We start from the raw sequence: 24000 nt of genomic DNA on the forward strand, positions 1-24000 counted from the left end.
GCAGCCATCTTCAGCGGGGTCAATACACATCAGTGAAAACTGCGGCATCCATCTTTAGAGGCATCAGTAAACATTTGAGCACACTGCTACATCCATCTTCAGAGGGATCAGTACACATCAGTGCAAACTGCTATATCCATCTTCAGAGGGTTCAGTACACATCAGCGCAAACTGCTATGTCCATCTTCAGAGGGATCAGTACACATCAGTGCAAACTACTGCATCCATCTTCAGAGGGATCAGTACACCTCAGTGCAAAGTACTGCATCCATCTTCAGAGGGATCAGTACACATCAGTGCAAACTGCTACATCCACCTTGTGAGGGATCAGTACACATCAGTGCAAACTGCTACATCCACCTTCAGAGGGATCAGTACACATCAGTGCAAACTGCTACATCCACCTTCAGAGGGATCAGTACACATTAGTGCAAAATGCTACATCCATCTTCAGAGGGCTCAGTACACAACAGTGCAAACTACTACAGCCATCTTCAGAGGGATCAGTACACATCAGTGCAAACTGCTACATCCATCTTCAGAGTGATCAGTACATATCAGTGCAAACTGCTACAGCCATCTTCAGAGGGATCCGTTCACATCAATGCAAACTACTACATCCTTCTTCAGAGGGCTCAGTACACAACAGTGCAAACTACTACATCCATCTTCAGAGGGATCAGAACACGTCAGTGCAATCTGCTGCATCCATCTTCAGAGGGATTAGTACACATCAGTGCAAACTACTACATCCATCTTCAAAGGGATCAGAACTCCTCAGTGCAAACTGCTATATTCATCTGATCTCTTTAAAGATGGGTGTAGCAGTTTGCACTGATGTGTATTGATCCCTCTGAAGATGGATGTAGCAGTTTGCACTGATGTGTACTGATCCTTCCAAAGATGGATTTAGCAGTTTGCACTGATGTGTACTCATCCCTCTGAGATTAATGTAGCAGTTTGCATTGATGTGTACCGATCCCGCTGAATGTGGATGTTGTAGTTTGCACCGATGTGTACTGATCCCTCTGAAGATGGATGTAGTAGTTTACACTATTGTTTACTGATCCCTCTTAAGATGAATGCAGCAGTGTGCTCTGATGTGTACTGATCCCTTTAAAGATGGATGCAGCAGTTTGCACTGATGTGTACTGATCCATCTGAAGATGGATGTAGCAGTTTATACTGATGTGTACTGATCCCTCTGAAGATGGCTGTAGTAGTTTGCACTGTTGTGTACTGAGCCCTCTGAAGATGGAGGTAGTAGTTTGCACTGATTTGTACTGATCCCTCTGAAAATGGATGCAGTAGTTTTGCGGATGTGTACTGAACCCTCTGAAGATGGATGCAGCAGTTTGCACTGATGTGTACTGATCCCTCTGAAGATGGATGTAGCAGTTTGCACTGATGTGTACTGATCCTTCTGAAGATGGATGCAGCAGTTTGCACTGATGTGTACTGAGCCATCTGAGATTAATGTAGCAGTCCCTCTGAAGGTGGATGTTGTGGTTTGCACTGATGTGTACTGATCCCTCTGAAGATGGATGTAGTAGTTTGCACTATTGTTTACTGATCCCTCTTAAGATGAATGCAGCAGTGTGCTCTGATGTGTACTGATCCCTCTAAAGATGGATGCAGCAGTTTGCGCTGATGTGTACTGATCCATCTTAAGATGGATGTAGCAGTTTATACTGATGTGTACTGATAACTCTAAAGATGGATGCAGCAGTTTGCACTGATGTGTACTGATCCCTCTGAAGATGGCTGTAGTAGTTTGCACTGTTGTGTACTGAGCCCTCTGAAGATGGATGTAGTAGTTTGCACTGATGTGTACTGATCCCTCTGAAAATGGATGCAGTAGTTCCACAGATGTGTACTGAACCCTCTGAAGATGGATGTAGCAGTTTGCACTGATGTGTACTGATCCCTCTGAAGATTGATGTAGCAGTTTGCACTGATGTGTACTGATCCCTCTGAAGATGGCTGTAGCAGTTTGCACTGATATGTACTGATCACTATGAAGATGGATTTAGCATTTTTCACTGATGTGTACTGATCCCTCTGAAGATGGATGTAGCAGTTTGCACTGATGTGTACTGATCCCTCTGAAGATGGATGTAGCAGTTTGCACTGATGTGTACTGATCCTCTGAAGATGGCTGTAGTAGTTTGCACTGATGTGCACTGATCCCTTTGAAGATGGATGTAGCATGTTTGCACTAATGTGTACTGATCCCTCTGAAGGTGGATGTAGCAGTTAGCACTGATGTGTATTATCTGTCACAAGTTGGATGTAGCAGTTTGCACTGGGGTGAACTGATCCTTCTGAAAATGGATGTAGCAGTTTGCACTGATGTGTACTGATCCCTCTGAAGATGGATTTAGCAGTTTGCACTGGTGTGCACTGATCCCTCTGAAGACGGATGCAGTAGTTTAGACTGTTGCTTGTGGATTGATGTCTGACCTTCATCTGTAGTTTATTTTATAGCAAAAGGTATTGCATCATTTAAGCAAGTTAAAGGCAGGTTGTTTTACCCTATTTAGTCACCCTAAAAGAGATAAATATCTCCTCTGAGTTTCTGAAAGGCCAAGTTTTGTCATGTCAAGCATCCCTATTTAATGTGCACATGTAAGGAGTGCAAGGTTTTTTCTTCTTTATTTTGGTGATTAGATAAAACACTACAAGTTGAATAGCTTTATTTTATTCCAGCCACTATAACAACTTTTGGTATATAGGGTGGGAGAGTATAAGACTACCCTATCTCATGGGACTGGGTGAAAGACTGTGTTAGTTCAAAACTAGATAACTTCAGTTCATTACCTTGTGGTGTTTCCAGTATGGAAGCATGTTGTTTGATCATAGGTTCATAGGTTCATAATAGGTTACCTGGCTATTGGCCCTAGGGGCTTTACAAGCCTAGCCATGTAAAACCCCCCGAGTACCCTAGTTGACCATAGTTAGATGGTCATTGTTTGCAGAGCAATACTGTGATCAGCACAGTCTGCCCCTAATCCATGAGGTCCATAGGTTCCACCCCCAGGGTGAATTTGCAGTTTCCCATCCAGCTGTCGACACTGGTCTTAAATAAGGTCATTAAAGAGCTCTACTTCACATGAAGTGGGAGCTTATTCCAGGGGAGCTGCAATCTCTGGTAGACATATCTGCATCCTGCACAAGTTTCTCCTTAGACATGTTTCTGGACAGCATACATTATTAATGCTGCAAAAATTCACACTATAGATAGATAGATAGATAGATAGATAGATAGATAGATAGAGATATGTGTGAGTGTGTGTGTGTGTGTGTGTGTGTGTGTGTGTGTGTGTGTGTGTGTGTGTGTGTGTGTGTGTGTGTGAATGTGTGTGTAGATGGATAGATAGATGGATGGTTATAAAGAGAAACATATGGTGTTCCACAGGGATCAGTATAGGCCCCATACCATTCAGCAGTACCTTATAATAAACACCACTGGATTTGTAAATATATGTTAGATCATTAAATCACTTTTCCTATTTTCCAATAGAACTGATGCAAAATGCTAAAATGCCAGACACTTATATGTGCAATAGAACTGCTTCATTCAGATTGATTGGCCTTAATTTCAGCATGGAATAATGCTGTCTAATGTATTTTTGCAAACTTTAAATTAGATACCCAGTGTTTTGAAAGACATCAAGTTTACAGGCTGTGGATGTCTTTAGGGACTAGGTTATACTAATTAGCAATAACTTTTCCTTTGGAATATATGTGGATACAATACTATTTTTTTTTTATTTTACATTTGTTGACCAGGATTGTCCAACTGAGCTGAAGAGCCCTTTTTCAGCAGAGGACTGGGTTGAAAAGCTCCAACATATTATACAATTTTCATTATAAATTAGCCTTAAACAGCAATGTTACAGGATTATTACAAGGCATTAAGTAGCGATACAATGTTATACAGTGTCAATAATCAGGAGTATAGCATAACTATTTCAAGATGTATAAAAAGAAATATGTCATTAAGATGAGTATAGTTTTTGGGGTAAGTGGTTAAAAAAAACTGTTTTATCATGATGTAGTTGCATGAAGGCAAGACAATTACAACAGAATGTTTCTCTGAGGCAATTTGCTTAATAGATTTTAGAAGACAGTAGAAAGAGTACACAAGGAAGATTAGAGAGAGCTAGTGAGAAGAGTGAGTTAAGGGCAGAAAGTAGATTAAGGTATGAGAAGTAGGGGATGTTAAGGAGGGAGAGTGCAGTGGCAGGACCAGTAACTTTTAAAGTGCTCTTTGGTGACTGTCTTAAATTGTTTAGGATGTGTAATGTGTAAGGGTCCTGATTATGATGTCCGGCCATGAAACAACTAGATGTTATGATAAAAAAAATCTTGCCATCAGGGATAGCAGTTGTCTGACAACATTACACTTATCCTATATAAGATCATTTCTTGAATACAATAATATGTTCTGTCACTACACTAAGGATCAACTGAAAAAAGAGGAAAGTATGTGAGCGAGGTTTACTAGGAAAATACTAACAACTTGTAATTTGAGTTGTGTGTAAAGATTCAAACAGCTAAACGTATGTACTATATATTGATGCATCATCAATATATCAGTCATAAACTGATACTAACATAGAAAGTATTTCATGATGCCACACTACAAGCAATATCAAACATTGATTTAAATTATAATATGATATTGCTTCAAAATAGAAAACTTAAGTTGCGCATGAATTAATTTAAGAATAGACTGAGTCAGTCTTTTATAACACTAAGGATTCCCGTAATATAGAGCAAATTTCCTATGAAGGTCAGAACACCAAGTCATCTGCATGAAGTTAAACACAATTTGGGCATCTGGTTCAGTAACTTAGTGTTGAACCTGAATTGATGGACTATATCTTTCTCTAGGATCTCTTTAACCTGATCACTGTTAATAAACTCAGGAACTGAAAAAAGCCATTTAACAAAATATATAACTTAGTAAAAAAAAGTAATATAAATATGTCAGGATTTTTTAAATTTAAATTCTCAGGTTCATATGTTTGCAGGTTCATAAGTAAGTACTAGGCTAGCTGCCCTTGCAGCGATTGGACTTATGTATCCCATGGCTAATAATTATATATTACCACTAATGAAAATAACTATAATCCTACTATTGATAGTTTGAGGGGACACATGCATGTGATAAAGCATTTAAAAGCTGCCTCTGCCCATTAGTAGTACAGGGGGCAGTCCTGGGGTACATTTTATGTTTCCCATCCATAGATCTAAGTTGTGCTTCGTTATGGCTAGGGATTAACTTTGTTTTATGTGGATGGGGGAATCAATTTCAGACCAGTGGTATCCTCTGCAAGAAATGCCTGTGCCTCAAAACCAGTTTGTTGAGTTGCAGGAGAGGTTTAGATCCCTGGATTGAGTATTTCTGATACCATTTGATTTGCTGATGTGCAGTAAATACATCAGTATTGGATCAGAGTATGTCTTGAACATCAGGCACATGTCACCTCTTAGCAGTCTGTAAGACACTGAGAATAGTAAAAGGGCTTTGAGTTGGTTCATGCAGGACGTGCTATTTAGGCCTTGTATCCTTTAGTAAGCTATCTATGTGTGTGTTCCAGTTGTTGCATGTGTCTGGATAGATGCATGCCAAAGGGGCCATTATATTTAATGACTGACCTAATGATGAATGAGTAAAGGAAACAATGACACACTTAGCTCTAGACACAATCCCTTTGTTTATAAGCAGTGCAATGTATAAGGGCTATATTACAACAATGGACACGTAGTGGTCAAAGGCTAGGTCAAAGTCCATATTAGTCTCCAAATCCAGAACAACTGGATCAACTTTTAGGGGTGTATTGCCAGTGTGGTATTTCCCTGAGGTAAATACCTTCCCAAGGAATACAATAATGTATTTTTTGGCATTTAGTTTCAGTTCATGAATTTGGCACCAGTCATTTATTTGTAACAAGCCTTCCTGCAGGATGGCTAACTCATTTGAGAATACAGTGACTGTTCCTAACTTACAGTCATCTGCAAACTTAGTCAGCTAGAGCCCTTTGGTATTGGCTTTTACTTCAGGAAACTAGATGCAAAACAGGAGAGATCCCAGCACAGAACCATTGGGGATAACACTGGTAACTGTAATCATTGAACATATACAAGTATATGTTCCACACAGACCAAGTGAATGTAGTTGCTATTGTTGTCTGAAAGAAGAACAGAGACAGTTTAAGTAAAGGAGATAAAAAAGTTTTAGAAGTGAAGGCAATTTTTATTATTATGCTCCTTTCTGAAGATGAGATTAAATATACTTTTTATTATAGTGTTTCTTATTACAAGAAAAAAATTCATAGACAAGCTACACTAGTAATCACAGACATTAAATGTCACAGGACAGGGATTGCCTGGATTTAGTGAAATGTTATTGTATTTCAATACATTTTAATATTTTAAAAAAAGAAGATAATGATTTTGCATCATTCATTAAATTTTGTATTCAGCATCTATCTGTATTTTTGTGGTTTTGAACTCTGGTCTTTCTTTTCCTAGATTTGAACATGCTTCTCAAATGTTTCTTGAAGTGGCGGCATTCAGTTTTCAGCAGAACAATTATAGACAAATAGCTTCCTTGCTGGAAGACTAAATGGGCAGTTTTAATTGGCTGGGATGATTACTACACATCTAACCACTGCATATGAAAACAATAATACCCGAATAGGGCGACATTATAGAGACTTAACAGACCACTCAGTGATGCAGTGAGGCCTGATGCCAATTCCCTATTCCTGGATGACATTATCACATTTGGCAAATGGTTTATGTTACTGTGTCTTTGTTGTTGATGTTCATTTTTGTTGCGTGCCAATGTAAGTTTGAATTATTTATTTATTTTTTTGTTTGCTTGTTTCATGGGTTCATAGGTGTATACTAGGCTACTGAAAACTAGGGCCCTTATAAGCCTAGTTGTGAAACTAAATATGACCCACAAATTTGATTTATATAGAGGCTGATTTACTGACTGCCTTTGTCCATCAGAGACATAGGTTCCAGACCAGAGGATGAGTTTCCAATTACCCATTCATTTTTTCAAGTTACTCTTAAATAAGGTTAGGGAATAACTCTACTTCATATGGATGAGGTGCCTACTCCAAAAACTGGAAATTCTCTGAGAAACATATCTGTCTCTCCAACACATCCTATTTATGTCACAAGCAAACATGAGCTCTTTGGATGTAGTAGTAGTTGTGATACTGTTTGTGGGTGTGTAAAGGTTCATCAAAACAGGGTACAGGGATACTTAGTACACCAGGCAAAGATCACTTCTCAGTAGTTTGTGTCATACAGAGTAAAGAGATGGGACTTTGAGGCAATCAATGTGGGACATTCTGTTTACTCCCTATTTTATTTTTTGTAAGGAATCTTTGTGCATGCTCCAGTTGCTGCATACATCTGGTATGGTACATACCAAAGGCAGTATTAATGCAGATAAAAATAACTTTCATGAGACTAATGACTAACAAGACAAACAAGATGTACCTGTGTCAAGAGTCTGATACTCTATTAAAAGGTATCTGAATTAATAAACAGAATTCAGACATATCTCTGACAAAACAAATACTGAAATGCAATGGCATTTATCAGTCTCTCTTTCTGGGACCCCAAACAGTTGCAGCAACTCCCAGAAGACATTTTGTGATACACCATGGAATGTCTTTGCATAGTCCACAAAACAATTGCACATGCATCATACTGGCAAACTCCCATAATTCCTTTATTATGGATATAAGGACAAAGAGATGACTGAATGCCCATGCAGTGGCAAAGTGATAATCCTGACTTGCACAGACAGAAGTGGATGTGCATTGGCCCTCATGAACTGAAGGGTCAGTAGTCAGTCTTCATTCCAGTACCCTGGTATATGCTTTCCTAAGACAATGAAAAGTTTCACCTGTCTATTTAATGACAGCCACCATCCCAGTGGTACTGTTCTTACCTTTCAGCTAAAATAAAAAGATTAAAAAGATATGTTACACTTAACACACAGTGGTATCCTTTGTATTCAGCTATCCAGGTACAACTCTTCCACCCCATTGTCCTCCCATTGTGGAAATGGTTACCTGCTGCACTGCCCTCATTTAAAAAAGTGGTCCCAATATTATTAAATGCTCTTGGTTCTGACTCTTCAGGGGAAGGCAAGCATGTCTACCTGAATAATGAATTTCTCAAATTTTGTTTGCCATATCCTATCAACGTTGCTAGAAATAAAAGTAGATAACAATGTATAGTATGACTCAATAATGAACACTATTCATCAAGGAGAAGTCCAGCATCCATTCACAAGGATTTAACCTTGCCAGGATCTGCCAAATTAAACATGCAGGAGCAAACAACATTCGGCATTTTACTGATTTAAGAATGTCTTTTTTAGCCTAGTGTTAGGATTCATTTTTCAGGGGAATTTTATGGATGTGGGAAAGTAAAGACTTTTCTGTACTTTCATTAAAAATTAAGTCCTTACAGCAGAGAATAAGCTGCTGTCTGGTCAGGTACCATTATTTTTCCTGTTATAATGCACTTATAATGTCTTAACAGGCTTCCTTACACTCATTGTGCTGAATGGTATGTATGGTACCTCTAGATTTAATTGTAGAAATCTGGAAGAAATACATTCACTATGGAACTTCAAAAGCCATGGCATGAATAATTGTGATCAGCAGTTTCCCTTATCAGCTTTCCACAGACTGTTGTAAAGGTTTAAATCCGTCTGGATAATAATGTACAGATATACTACTGGAACTTGGAATGAGGTATTTAAGCGACAGGGATTTACAGGCATTTAGCTTCTTAATAAGTTACCCTTTTATAGAGTCCCCTGCTCAGTCCTCAATTTCCCGATTCCTACTTTTGGTGACTTTTTATTGAAGGAAAGATTACATTAAAACCAGAATGATACAACAAAGCTTCAAATAAAAATTGTTTTCTTCACATCATCATTTGCCTGTGCTACTTTGATCAGTAAGCACTGAATGCCAACTAAAAGTAGCAATCTTTTCTATAATGCTCATCAAAACTGAAATTACCCAGTGTACAATCATCTTTGCTTTGTAATTTCCTTTATGTTATATACATTTAGTGATATAATCAAATTATGTAAGTGCAGTGATATTTATAAACAATGATTAAAGAAACAATCCATACATCATAATACCTCATACAAAACAATTGTCTCCATTTTAGAGAAAATAGCTATTTTGGAATTGCTAAAAGAAAAGTACATTTTTTTCATCACTGTAATTTTTATACAGCAAAGAAAAATATTCTCCTGAGTACAAATCAGAGTAGTCAGCACTATACAATCTCATCCAACAGCATTCTCTAGAAGAAATCCGTTTGACATTTGTTATTTTATCAATCATTTAGGAGATAGGACATGAGTATTCAGAAGCTTGGATGTGCATTATTAGCCTAGCATAGATTGTTTAATGTATGCATGATATATTATATGCTTGTATGGTGGCTAAACTTCATTTAACATTAAATGGATTTGCGTTTAATTAGACTTCATTTGGTTGATATATAAAACAGTCTATTTTTCTTTTTTCAGGAAAACAGCTTTATCTATTTGCTTGATAGAGAAGTGAATAAGTTTGTGTGTGATGACCCTACCCATGAGCTACCACAAGATGGCAAAGTGAGGTAAGAATTTCTTCCTTTGTTACCTGTGATTACATGCACTGGACACTGGGTGCCAAACCTGAAATGTAAAGGGCTGAGTCGTGAATTGATGACTTGGGCTGAGTCTTCAACTAATGACTTACAAGGGCTTATCACTAGGAGTTGCATACAAGATGTGAGGTTATCTGAGAGGTAAAATGTTTCAGCATTTGTTGATCAAATCTGTATAAACTGAAAAGCAAAGTCAATGTTGTTTGCAACATTTTTGACTGAAAATGGAACTTGTGTGTTATATTGTAGAAATTATTACGATGAGCTACAGCAAATTCACTTTTTTCTGATAGTAAGTGCTCTTTAGACTCTTAAGATGCTGGAGAACATGAAGCAGGTGCACATTGCTTTTGGTGTTAGTGCATGGTATATATAACTTGCAGTCTGCAAAAAAGGTTTTTGGTTCATTTACTGGGGCTGTTTTCATAATATCGATGCTGTCATATCTGTGCACTAGTGATATTATCTCAAAGTTTGTTATATGCATGGTGTTTAAGGCTGGTAAAGAAGTTATTGAATGTTGTGCACTAGCAGATAGCAATCACACACAGCCTGAAAGCTGCATGCGCTAGTACTATCACAAAGGCATTGTTAAGAATATCTCTTTCCCTTTAAACAACTTGTGCCTTCGAGTCTTTTAACCCCATCTGAATCACTCATCAAAGGTCTAGTTTTTGCAGTTTTGTACACTCCTAAAATAACCTGTTGACTACCTATAAAGAATAGTGATGGCCTATGTGGATTTTGAAATTAATTACTTTGTTAGAAAGGTTGTAAACAAATTGCCATTATCCCTTTTCAACCATATCAGCTGCCAAAGGCAGCTTAATAGAAAATGCAAAACAGAAGTAGCAATTTTACAAGGGCTGCAGCTGAAAAGTATTAAACAGAACAAATGGACATTAAATGTGATACCACAGCAAAATCTTTTAATGGTTAATTAACAATTAGTCTTATTAATGGAGCAGCAAAACATTAACTGTGAATGTCAGACAGTATATATACACAGAGGAGTAGGGCTATGAACTTCATGTGAGTTTCATCGTGGCATCAAGAGCATTATTTTTAGCCTCCCTCTGACTAGTGTGTGACTCTGTGCAAGTCACATGACCTGACTTGTGTCTAGTGGGTTAATCAAATTAAAAAGCAAACAAATAAATACATAAATAAAGGAATGGCATTCCAGAATGTTTCAATATTCAGAGCATTTTTTTTGTTAGTTATACTTTTTTTTTTAAATAAGGAGATCTGCAGTTAGAAATATTGCACTTCGGATACAAATTCCTCTTTACCTCAATAGTTGGCATTTCTAGCTGCAAGTTTTATGTTTATGTATGATTTTCTGAGTTGTCAGGTTGTGAGTTATTGTGGACAAAGTAAACACAGATCTGCGTGTGTAAACGACATTTTTGAAAAGACGTGTGGTTGATGAAGATTTTTTTTTGTTCCTCACCAATGACACATGCCTAACCTTGTTGTTGTTGTTGTAACCAAACTAGTCCCACAAATACAAGAATAGCTTGTTTATTTCTGTTATGTCTTATTTAAAACTATTTCATGAGGGATGCATACTCTGATGTAAGGATTGTGGCAAGAATGCTTTTTGGCTGAAGGTCACTTACCTGGTTACCAAAATAATGACTAAATGAGACCACACTAATGTACTAGAAAAAGCTAAGGAACAGCTTACACAATAAGATGAGAGCTAGCACTATAAACAAAAATGGAAACTTGTGTTTGATTATATTAGATGACCCAGTATAGGAAAGCAAAGGGAAGACCAGAACACAATGGATTCATATGGTAATGCAAAAATCAGAATTTTTTTTCAGACAGAAAAGCTACAAGTTATTATGTTTTACTATAAGCAGTATGTGAGACTGAATATTAAGTGTATGCAATTCTGGGAACCCCATTTCAGCAGGAACAGAAGCAAAATAACCAAAGTGTAAAGCACTGTTACTGTGCAAGACACTGTGTCAACAGGCATTAAATAAATTTAATATGAATGGTGTGAATATTGAGGCAACAGAGGACTTACAAAAGAAATAGTTACATACATACATAAAGCAAAAATAAAGTTTGAAAACTGTATAGTTTAACAATGCTAGAACTGAGGCCTAGCCTAATTTGAGGAGTCCTTTAGACATTTTAAGCCTGAGTCTTGGGGGGCCAGGATATAGTTTCCTTCCCTTTCCACAAGGGTGGTATTTCCCAAATTTAGGAAGAATAACTTTTTTTTAGCTCAATGCTAGTATTTTGCTATACATGATCAATATAAAGAGTTTACAGTAATTAGTAAGGATCTGGTGGTCAGAAGCTGGATTGGAAGAGTTTTCAAGTTCTGCAATAAGTTAACTGCAAAGCAGTGTGCCTCTAATCACGAGAATGCCTTAGCTAGTTGGAAGGTCTGCAGTACTGTGTGTAAGTGCTTTGGTCAGCACATATCTCAGCCCCTCCCCAATTATATTTTTAATAGAATCATACATTGTTCAGCTATCTTATTTCTCTGTTTTCCTTTTATGCTGTCCTATCTTGTGTTCTTTAGATTTTCTAGATCTGGCTGGTTATGTGGTATTGTTTTGTGTCTCAAGAGTTGTAAATTTACAAGAGAGATCATGATGTTCACTGCATTTATTTTGTGTGTGTATGCCCTCCTTTCTGTAAACTTTGGATTCTTTCAGATGTTAGTAAATAATTTCTGCTTATTGTTTGTTCTGATGCGTGTCCCATTTCCAAATTGAAATATATTCAGAATTCTTCAGTAATTTTACGGAGGGTTCTACTCCTTCCCTCTCAAACTGTCACTAAAATGTTATTGCCTCTTTGCATCTTAGTCCAGATACCGCTAAGGATGATTTGAATTAGTTTTAAATCTTGGATAGCTTCCATTTGATTCCCACGGACATTAATATGCAGTCACCCCTGTAGTTAACCTAGCCTAGGTCCTGTCAGCACTGTCACTCTGTATCATTCTTATTGCATTTATTATTCTGCATACTTCTTCTGTAGCAAATTGGAATAGCCAGGATAATACAGGGCAATCCTCCTCATGCCCCTGATAATATTGTCTCCATAGTATATGGTTCCACTTACTAAAGGATCAAAAGATGGTTTGTTATATAGTAATCAAATCCATTTAACAAATTTATCCCCTACTTCACTCTTCTCTAAAAATTCAAGCATAAAGTCTCAGTCTATCATATTGAAAGATTTTTGAATATTAATGATTGTAATACATGCTTGTTTTTTGGATTATTGAATTAGTTGTAGAAAAATAACTAACGGCCATCAGTTACTACTCTGGCCTTGCTGTAAAAGTTTGGTAAGGGTTTACCTATTCTTTTAGCCAATATTTCAAATAGTACTTTTACATCCAAGTTCAAAAAAAGAAAAGGATCTGTAGTTACCTAGGTCAGGCCTCCCTCCTTTCGTCTTTGGTAAAACTATTTTCTTGACATACTTTATTGATGAAGATATTTTTCATGATTTATTATTGGGCAATATAGATGTGTTAGTTCTTCTGCCAATCAGCCCCCTATTATAAAATTATTTAGGGGGGTATGTCTGCCCTGCAGCTTCCCCTACCCTATGCTTTGTACTCCACACTGAATTTTTGATAATGAAATAGGTTTAGTCAGTTTCAACATTCATCTTAGTTTAATGTATTCATTTGAATTCTCTGCTAGAACTACCTATACTTTCCTTCTCTTTAATTTCCAGCATATAGTATTTTGTAAAGGTTTATTTTACGTAATTATTTATATCCATCTACAATCTCCACAATGTATTGCTCCTTCCTTTTCTCCATAAGGCTCATATGCTGTATGATGTTTTAACCCTTCTATCCACTGGAAGTCATCCCTGCTAGACATTCTATGTCAGCCTGACTTACTGATGATTGTTCTGACATTTCAGAATATTTATCTTTTGATTACTTCTTCCTTACTTTCATCCATAATGTCAATATGCCCCGTGGCTGTTTTGTTTTGGGATACCATATCCTTCTGACTATTCCTGTTCCTTCTTCTGACATCTATTGAACTCTAAAGTCAGATTTGTCCAACCAGATTAGCCCCATAACTTTTCCATTGCTATCTCAAATTATTCTTTTTTAATGATTACTTTAAAATTAGATTTTTCTTTAAACAATCTTCATTTGTAGCCACTCTATTGTTTTGTCTTATATATAGTATATGCCTGTTCCTTATATTCACATTGATAGCATCATTTACTTATCTTTGAATAACAAAATGATAACAAAACAATACATTTAGCTGCTTGCTTTTGCCTCTTTGTTTTCTTTGAAAATGTTTATCCCATGGGAAATCTGTGCATATGTCTCAATCTGCATCCAGTTTTCATTTTCCAGTTACTGTCATTTTCCTGTGATACTTATTTTTGCATACAATTTTAACTAGATTTGCTTTAAACACAACAATGAAATTGCCTCCTATAATTTTAAAATGGTCTTTCCCATATCTCCAACCTTTGAAAAAATCCTTGAAAATGTTTGGGATTTACTTGTTAAGGGTACATATATTACCTATTGCCACATGCTTATTCTCAAACAATCCCCATCACCTTATTCATCTCACATATATACTGTCTGTAACTACGTCTGCCTTTATTTCCGCATTTAGTTTGAGCAGGACGGAAACTCCTCCCCTTTGGTCTGTTGTCTGCAAATACTTTAGTCTGTAGCCTTCAGTTTATGTATGTCCCTAATGACTGGTTTAGTTTCTTGCAGAAGATGACTTGTCCTTTCTCTGTTTTAATTTTCTTCAACAAATTATTTTTTATTTTGTTGAGTGTGAGCATCCTACCTCTGTTCCATATTAGCAAGCTAAGATTTGTTGTTATTGTTCATAGGTTCATAGGTGTGTACTAGGCTAATGGCACGGGACCCTTTACAAGCTTAGCTCATAGGATTATCCTGGCATCATGCCAGTTCTACCTTAATTAAAATATTCCTGTTCAAACATACTTGTCTTATACATTCCTAATGCTGTATATATTGGTCTATTCCCAATGATCCCCAATTGTGCTCCAAGGTTTCCTTGCCTTAGCAGGGGCATTGGTCTCTTTGAAAATAATAGTCGGCCCATGCTCAGATTGTTTGAACCAGCTGGTTAAATGAGTAACACATGGCCACCCCCCACATCTTTGACATTTGACTTGCAGTCCTGGATCACACTATTTTGTTAGTTTCTATAACCAGGTTCTAGTTCCTTTGCTGTGACACTTGTTTTACCATACTGACTTGTTGAACAATATAAAGCCTAACATATTAACATCTTCTGTAACTAAACTGTATATCTAAAGGCATATCATACCTTTCTTTCCGCATGCATAACTCATCAGATGAGGATTTGAGAGCAAAACTACAAATGGTTAAAATGTTCTCAGATGATATAAGATGGGCATTTGGTCCTGATAAATGTGCAAAATAAACATCTGTAAAGGAAATATGCAACCCAAAGAAAATATCAACCTGGGGCAGGAATGTGATATAAAGAACTTTGATCTGGAGGGACTGAATAGATAATTGGGTATAGATAAAGGATCAATACAACATGAACAATTGAAAACAAATATTAGTAAGAAATACTTCAAAAGATCAGCTTTAATAGTGAATACTGTCTTTTCATCTAGGAATAAAGTCCAAGCTATAAATCACTTTGCTTCTTCATTCTTACATAAAGTCTTGATATGACTGGCTGGCCTTAAACAGAATTGAATCAGTTGGACAACAAAATAAGAAAATGCTTTATGCTTGTCAAATGATATGTACAAAACAGTTAATACCAAGATTATATATTCCTCACTCTGATGGAGGTATTGATCTCTTTAAAACTGAATAAATGTATAGGTCTGCATTCGAGGGACTGCAAACATTTTGTTGACCACATCAAATCCCAATATAATGATAGTTCTAAAACATGAAAAGAAGTCTAAGATGACATCCTTGCTTAGTTTAACATACAAATTTCAGAGAGGAGCAGGAATGGAAGTCAAACCAGAAGTAGACATGAATCACACAGCAATTGAAAGTGACAAAAAATGGGAGAAAGAATATAAAGAAAAGGACCAGAAGAAAAAGAAAGACAAATGAAAAGTCCAATAATACAATGAAAAAAAAGAGAACTTCTAGAACAATCATATGCTGACCAAGATTTAACACAGGATTGGTTAAGGCGAACTCAACTGAAACCAGAAGATGAAAGGCTAACAATTGCAGCCCAAAATAGGGGGCTATGTAAGCACTGTTTTATAATAACTAAAGAAAAATTGAGTGAAAGGGAGGCATAGCCAAGATGCCACTCTGATAGCAGCAGAAATCCATAGCTCTGCTTAGATTTTAATATCCTGACAGGAAATATACTTTAATTTTTAGAAAAATCTAACTAGAAGTATACTAAAAGTTAGATTAACATAGACTCTTAATTATTTTCTAAAAATTAATACATAGTCAAGAGAATTTTTTAATTATTCCTGTCAAGAAGTTTTCTACTGGAGATCTCAAGATGAGCAACTCGAAGAACCCACACCAGGAGAGTACAGTGAAGAAAGAACTCCAACTTATAATAACAAACATCCAAGAACTGTCACTAAAAACATGAGCAACGTGAAGAACCCACACCAGGAGAGTGCAGTGAAGAAAGAACTACATCTTACAATAACAAACATCCAAGAACTGTCACTAAAAGCATGAGCAACGTGAAGAACCCACACCAGGAGAGTGCAGTGAAGAAAGAACTACATCTTATAATAACAAACATCCAACAACTGTCACTAAAAGCATGAAGAAAGAACTACATCTTATAATAACAAACATCCAACAACTGTCACTAAAAGCATGAGGAGAGTGCAGTGAAGAAAGAACTACATCTTATAATAACAAACATCCAACAACTGTCACTAAAAGCATGAGCAACGTGAAGAACCCACACCAGGAGAGTGCAGTGAAGAAAGAACTACATCTTATAATAACAAACATCCAAGAACTGTCACTAAAACATGAGCAATGTGAAGAACCCACACCAGGAGAGTGCAGTGAAGAAAGAACTACATCTTATAATAACAAACATCCAAGAACTGTCACTAAAGCATGAGCAACGTGAAGAACCCACACCAGGAGAGTGCAGTGAAGAAAGAACTGCATCTTATAATAACAAACATCCAAGAACTGTCACTAAAAGCATGAGCAACGTGAAGAACCCACACCAGGAGAGTGCAGTGAAGAAAGAACTACATCTTATAATAACAAACATCCAACAACTGTCACTAAAAATGGACAAATTTGAAAACAAAGAGGATATTATAAAACAAGAATGCAGTAAACAACTGGAACTTCTAACTGAATAGTAAAAAAAACAGTCTGAACAGATTCTTGCCTTAGAGGAAACAGTAACTGACCTAGATATTAGAGTGACAGAAAATGAACATCAAAATTAATTTCTTCTGAAACAAAACACCAGGCTGATTGAAAAACTCGAAGACCTTGAAAGTAGATCAATGAGGAATAACATGAGAATATATGGAATTCCTGAAAAAGAAGAGGGTGCTAACATGATTCAATTCCTCAATAAGTGGTTTTCATCAGCACTAAACATGCTTGAATCCCTCTCTTTTGAAATTGAGAGGGCTTATCAGTCCCTGGCAAATCCAGTTTCATCTCTGAGTTCATCTAACCCCACGTCTATAATAGTTAGATTTTTTTCCTCGCAAGACAAGGACTTAGTGCTGAAATCAGCTTGGACTAATTCCTTTATCAAGATGGGTGAAAAAATTATTCTTTTTGACAATGACTACACCTCTATAGTCATATCCAGAAGAAAGGAGTGTGTTCCTCTAATTAAGTCCTTGAAAAATCCAATAATAAAGCTCAAATTCTTTTTCCTGCATGAATAAAAATCACCTTGCCAGAAAGAGTGAAGATCTTTGATTCCCTACAAGAAGCAGTAGAATTTATCCAAAAGAAGAAAATACTGTCAGACATAGAAGAAATGGAATGGTCATCCCAGAGTTTGAAGAGACAGACAACAACAAATGAATGGTATATGAAGGAAGGAGCAAACAAAACTAAGAAACTACAGGACAAATGATTAAATTCCTTCTAATTTTAAATACTTTGTTTTATGCATCATAATATATTGGATTCTGGAAAGTCTCTATGCTGCAAGGTAATGTGAATCATTTTTATTATTAACTTTCTCTTTTCCTTTCTATATCTACTTCTTCTAATTACATATAGTACTAAGTATTTAAATAACATTCTCTCTCACTTTCTCTCTCTCTCTCTCTATCTTCTTTCTTCCTATTCTTTTTTGTTACCAGTGTTCCTTTTCTCTCTTTTCCACATTATAAGTACTTTACATACTTTTCCCTTTTAAATGACTACAAATGATGTATGTCTTCTAATTCTTCAGTAATAATATAATTTGATTTAATACAAGTGCATTTTTTCTAGTGGGTCAGTGGTGGAGTGACAAGATGTTTCTGATTAGTGTTTCTAACTACATGTTTTAGACTGTTTGTTTAGATATATTTAAATATTAATACAGTACATTAATGGTGTTTTATAGATAGCTAAATATAAGATATATATATATATATATATATATATATATATATATATATATATATATATATATACACACTAGGTTATTTTTTTTCTTTCTCTGGCCTGGTTAACTGGTGGGTAAATGACTGAAATGTTATAATATGATTTCTTATTTGAGGCACCTGTTGTTACTTTTAAATTCTAAATAGCTGTTTTTATATGAAAGGGTTCATTTTTTCATGATGTTGATGTTTTGTGAGGAAACTGTGGTCTGTGTGACTGTTCTCTCTGTGAAGATTCATGACACGCACTGACAAGGCAGCTTGAGTGTTTTTTTTTTGTTTTTTTTTTTTTTTGCTTTCTGTAAACTCTAAAAGCTCCAAGCTCTGAATTTTCCACCGAGAATGCTTTTTTCTTCACTAGAGACAACTTCTGTTGTGCATGAGCCTATTTAATACTTTTTAACAAGTTTATGAAGCTGCAGCTTGAGGAAACAACAGTGATGACATCATTTGACCTTTTCAACTTGTTAAATGGTTATACTTAGAATTATTTTCTCTTGAAATTCTGTTATCCTTCACTAGATACTTTAAATGGTAATTATACAATGCAAACTCGGCAAAGCCAATAAGCGTGCATGCTGATTGGCTAATCCCACCAGCATGCACATTGTAAATCAAAAGGAACTAACAAAAAAGTCCGGACACTAATGTATCATGCAGTGGTAATGGCAAAACATTAAATGGACAAAACAACACAGTAAAACATACCATAGCAAGCACTAAAACTGTAATAAAGTGTGTGGTATTGCAGCTGAATTACCCAAAACCCATTATTATTAATACACTTCTCAGTCCTTCAGCTTGAACAGCAATTAACTTCATAAAAGCAGATCCGCCCTCACTCATGACTTGTAACTCTATTTCTTTAAAGTATACACTTTATATACCACTACAGAAGTCCCTATGTAAATGGATAAAAAACAGCAAAACCATAATCAAGTCTCCGATATTGTACCTCAAGCACCCAGCACCAAGTCTTGCTTCCTGATATAGTCCTCCATCTCTCAGCTCATAAACACTAATCTACTTGGTAAAGCCAGATCCACACTTTGTCAACCTCTTCTTTCAAAAGTTTACGCTTAGCATGGAATGTGCTAAACTACATCTAACAATTATAAAAATGCCACAACAGAAAAAGAAACACACAAAAATGCAAGAACATCACTTCTCGATACTGCCCGCTAAACCTTTAAATAAATAAACAATAAACATGAACTAAAATTGTGGACTATTTTATCTCAGACAAAGTGGAAGAATACAAACTAAAGCAAACAAAAACTTAAATAACAGAAACACAAACATAACACAACACAAAACAAACACCATTGTATAATAACAATAACCCACAGCTGGGTGTGGGCAATGCTGGATTTACCTACAGTTGGCTTTGTCTGGTCACTCGGGCTTCGCCCTCATGACCAAACCATGCCAACTGTGGGTAAATCAAGCTTTACCCACACCCAGCCGTGGGTCATCGCTATAATAATTAGTTCTGATAAAAGTGTTTAACTTCTTTGAAAATGCCTATGTTCTCTTATAGATGCATACATTCTGCAGATTCAATGACACTATTGGTAACTAAATGACATCAAGTGAACTAGGAGCTGGATTAGAAAACTCATTATGCATATTAACATCAGACTTATGTTATATAACTAAACCTTTAGTAACTAAACAGAGGGTTGTGAGGCCCCCTTTTTTCTCTCTCTTTCTCCCCCCTTCCTGATGAAAGACGTCAACATAGATATTGTTAATACATATGAGTAATATGTGTATAATTGCAAAATATAATAGTTATGCTGTAATAAGTGGTATATATATATATATATATATATATATATATATATATATATATATATATATATATATATATATATATATATATATATATATATATATATATATATATATATATATATATGGTTTCATATGAAACCATCGAAATTACGTTACATCGAGAATTACTACATCGAGACGAGAACATCGAAAGCAGAAAGCAGCGAAAATGGAAATCGTCGACATTCACAACATCGACTGTATGGAAAGTGCACAACATACAGCATACAAGTTATGACTATAGTCCGTACATACTGCAATGTTACTACAATAAGCAACATGGTTTGCGCGGTTTACACTATTTTCCAAACACCGAGTTGAGGAGTCAGAGTAAGTACGCTACTGTAAATGCACGTTTTAATTTACAGTTCCTAACACAGAAGACTAATGGGATTGAAATGTCAATTCATCGACGTTCATAGTGCCATGAGCGCTACCATGGGTGAAGAAAGTTATATGTCCATATGTTTAGTGTTTTGCTACTTCTTCACCCATGGTAGCGCTCATGGCACTATAACACTTCCATACTTCACTTGTCGATGGTATGAACGTCGATGAATTGACATTTCAATGATGTCAGTTTGCAATGTTTTTGTCTCGATCATGGTAGGCTCGACGTAACGTAATTTCGATGGTTTCATATGAAACCATATATATATATATATATATATATTCAACAGATCCTTACACGAAGAGTGTTAGACAGATGACTAACAAAATGGTTAAATTACCTGATGCTTCTTGAAAAGTCTTGGAAATAATGACAATCTTCTTAACCATCAGCTTCTAATATTTATATTGATGTGTATTTCTGGCACATCTACGTATTAGAGGTGTTATTATCATATGTGACATATTCATAAAGCTTCAGATATATTGGACATTCTTATTCTAATGTATATTTTATGGATTCAGATTTCTTTAGTTGCCTTCATAATGCTTTTTTTTTTTTTATTTTTATACTATATTCTAAGCAGGCAATGATAATTTGTGTTGTTTGGTATTTGAGAGGTGGTGGATGGATGGTTTAGTTAAGTTTTTAGTTAAACCAGAAACTTTATGTTTCATGTATTTGTTTGTAAATAGTTTTGAGTTTTTGAAAGTAGTGCTTAATACATGTTATGCATCTATGATAAGTAAGTTTTCAGTGTATTTGAAGTCAACACAGAAGAAAGGTCTTTCAGTTAGTAATAACATACACATTATAGTCAATGTCTTATAAATGTTTATCATTTAATATTAATGGTTTGAAGAATAATGTCAAAATAGCTGGTTTGCTTAAATATATCAAAATGCATAAAGCCCAGATCATCTTTTTACAGGAAACCCATCTATTAAAAAAAGATCTACAAAAATACTCATTCAATGACTATACCATTCTGGCTGATTCATGTTTTAAGACTAAGAGAAGGGACACTCTTATTCTATGGAAAAATACTTATACTATGCCAAGAATTATAGATACAATTTCAGATAAAGATGGGATGCTAAGTATGGTTATTTTGAAAATCAATAGGAAGTATTATACTTTGATTAATACATACTGGATATGAGGACGGAGTACTAAATATGTTGACAAATATCTGGACCTGATTATTTTAAATGCAAAAAGGGAAATTATAGCAACAGGTGATTTTAACTGCCTATTATCAGGCAATGTTACTTCTAAAAATAGCAAAATAAAACTAACATCTCAAGCCAAGAAGCTAAATGACTTTACCACCCAGATGAAACTTAAAGATATACATGGTCTAAGAGAACATTATTCCTTATTTTATACTCACTATTCATATTGGTTTGATACACAAACAAACATTGATAAGGTCTTTGTATCAAATAATATATACTCTAAAATAAGTGATGTATCTATAATGACTTGTCCACTTTCGGACCATAATGCTAGAAACTTTACAATAACTACACATACAGATGATTTAAGATTTCTACAAATGATAATGGTGAAGTGACTGATACTATACTATGGGACACATTTAAAGTATATATATAAATATATATATATATATATATATATATATATATATATATATATATATTTATTTATTTATATATATACATATATATATATATATATATATATATATATATATATATATATATATATATATGGTAGAATAAAATCTTGGTACCTTAAAAAAGGAGAGAATAGGACAAAGAACTTTTAGACTTACAAAAAATAGACAAGATAAAAATGAATGCAAAACCAAATAACAAAATAGCACATAATGAAATTACTAAGTTAAATCAAAAATACTTAGAAGTTCTGAATCATAAGGTAACCATAAACCTGGAAAAATTGAAATTACAATATTATGCTATAAATACCAAATATCTACAAAACAGCGAAAAGATCCAAAAAATAAGCAATCAAAATCGTATTTGAGATTAAATATAAAAGTGATGGTTCAGTTAAGAGTACATCTAATTTAATGGGCATATTAAAAGTGTTGAAAAACTACTATAAATATATAAATAATAACACACAACATTTGGAGACAGATAATGCAATAAATACTTTTATTCAAGAAAATATAACTACTAAGGTGTCAATGCAACAAAATAACATATTAAATAAACAAATAACACTAACTGAAGTGAAAGAGCAAATAAAAATCTAAAAGATAATAAAGCTCCAGGACTGGATGGAATAATTCCTGATCTATATAAGATTTTTCCTGAATATATAATAAAGAAAATGATGAGTGCCTTTACTATGGTTAAGCAAAAATGTATAACAACCCCATCATGGAAATACTCAGTTATCTCCCCCATATTAAAATAAGGTAAGGAGCCCAAATCTTGTGATTCACATAGTCCAATTTCATTACTAAACACTGATTATGAAATTTTCATGACAATAGTAGCTAATCGGATAAAGAAAATATTACCTAATTTAATACATAATGATCATTCTTCATAGAAAAGTGCAGGATAATATTATTAAATTACTATCATTAATAGATACAACATGCAAATACAAAAATCAACTAACTATTATCAGCCTAGATATAGAAAAGGCTTTGATTCTATTAGTTGGTCTTATCTACAAAGATTTCTGATTGGTTTTGAATTCTCCTCAGATTTTGTCAACTTATTAATGAACATTTATAATAGGGCACAAGCTTATATGACAATTGAATCATGTCTGTCCTCACCACTAGAAATCCTCTAGGGAACTTGACAAGGTTGTCATTTGTCACCATTATTGTTTGCTCTTTCAATGGAACCTTTTGCTACATATGTCAGAAACAAGCAAATAAAAAAGGATTTCAAATTAATAAGGAATATTTTCCTAAGATACAATTATTTGCTGATGATATGTTGTTAACATTGGGTGATACTGATGGTTTTTTGCATGATGTTATAAATATCTTAAGTACATTTGAAAGAATTTCAGGGCTTAAATTTAATCATAATAAATCCAACACATTACTAATTAACAAAAAGATCAACAAAAAACTAAGAGAGAATAGCCTGTTTAATTGGGAGAATGATGTATTAGAGTATTTGGGTGTCAGTATAAAGAGTACATGGAAAGAGTCTGTTAAATTAAACTAAACTACACGAGTTTAATAACCACCATTAATGAACTAATCAAAATATGGAATAAAATGCTCTTCACAATGGAGGATAGGCTCTCTTTAATTAAAATGATAATTTTACCTAAAATTTTGTTTTATGTACAGTCATTTATTCTACCCCCTCCCAAAAACTTATTTAAAAAATTAGATTCCATGCTACTTAAATTTTTTGCTTCCCCTTAAAACCTAGGATTGCAAATAAATGGCACATTAGAGC

At 34.9% G+C, this 24000-nt stretch overlaps 1 protein-coding gene across 1 annotated transcript in view; it reads left to right on the top strand.

Moving 5' to 3' along the window:
• The window catches only part of PDE2A (phosphodiesterase 2A), a 1720394-nt gene that overhangs the window by 283308 nt on the left and 1413086 nt on the right, over positions 1–24000 (top strand). Inside the window, exon 4 of the mRNA XM_044072778.1 lies at positions 9599–9690. Within this exon, the coding sequence (XP_043928713.1) occupies positions 9599–9690 (92 nt within the window). The remainder of the gene's footprint in view (positions 1–9598; positions 9691–24000) is intronic.

This window comes from Protopterus annectens, chromosome 5.part1 (assembly GCF_019279795.1).
Source record: "Protopterus annectens isolate FY-2018-M chromosome 5.part1, PAN1.0, whole genome shotgun sequence".
Classification (NCBI taxonomy): domain Eukaryota; kingdom Metazoa; phylum Chordata; order Ceratodontiformes; family Protopteridae; genus Protopterus; species Protopterus annectens.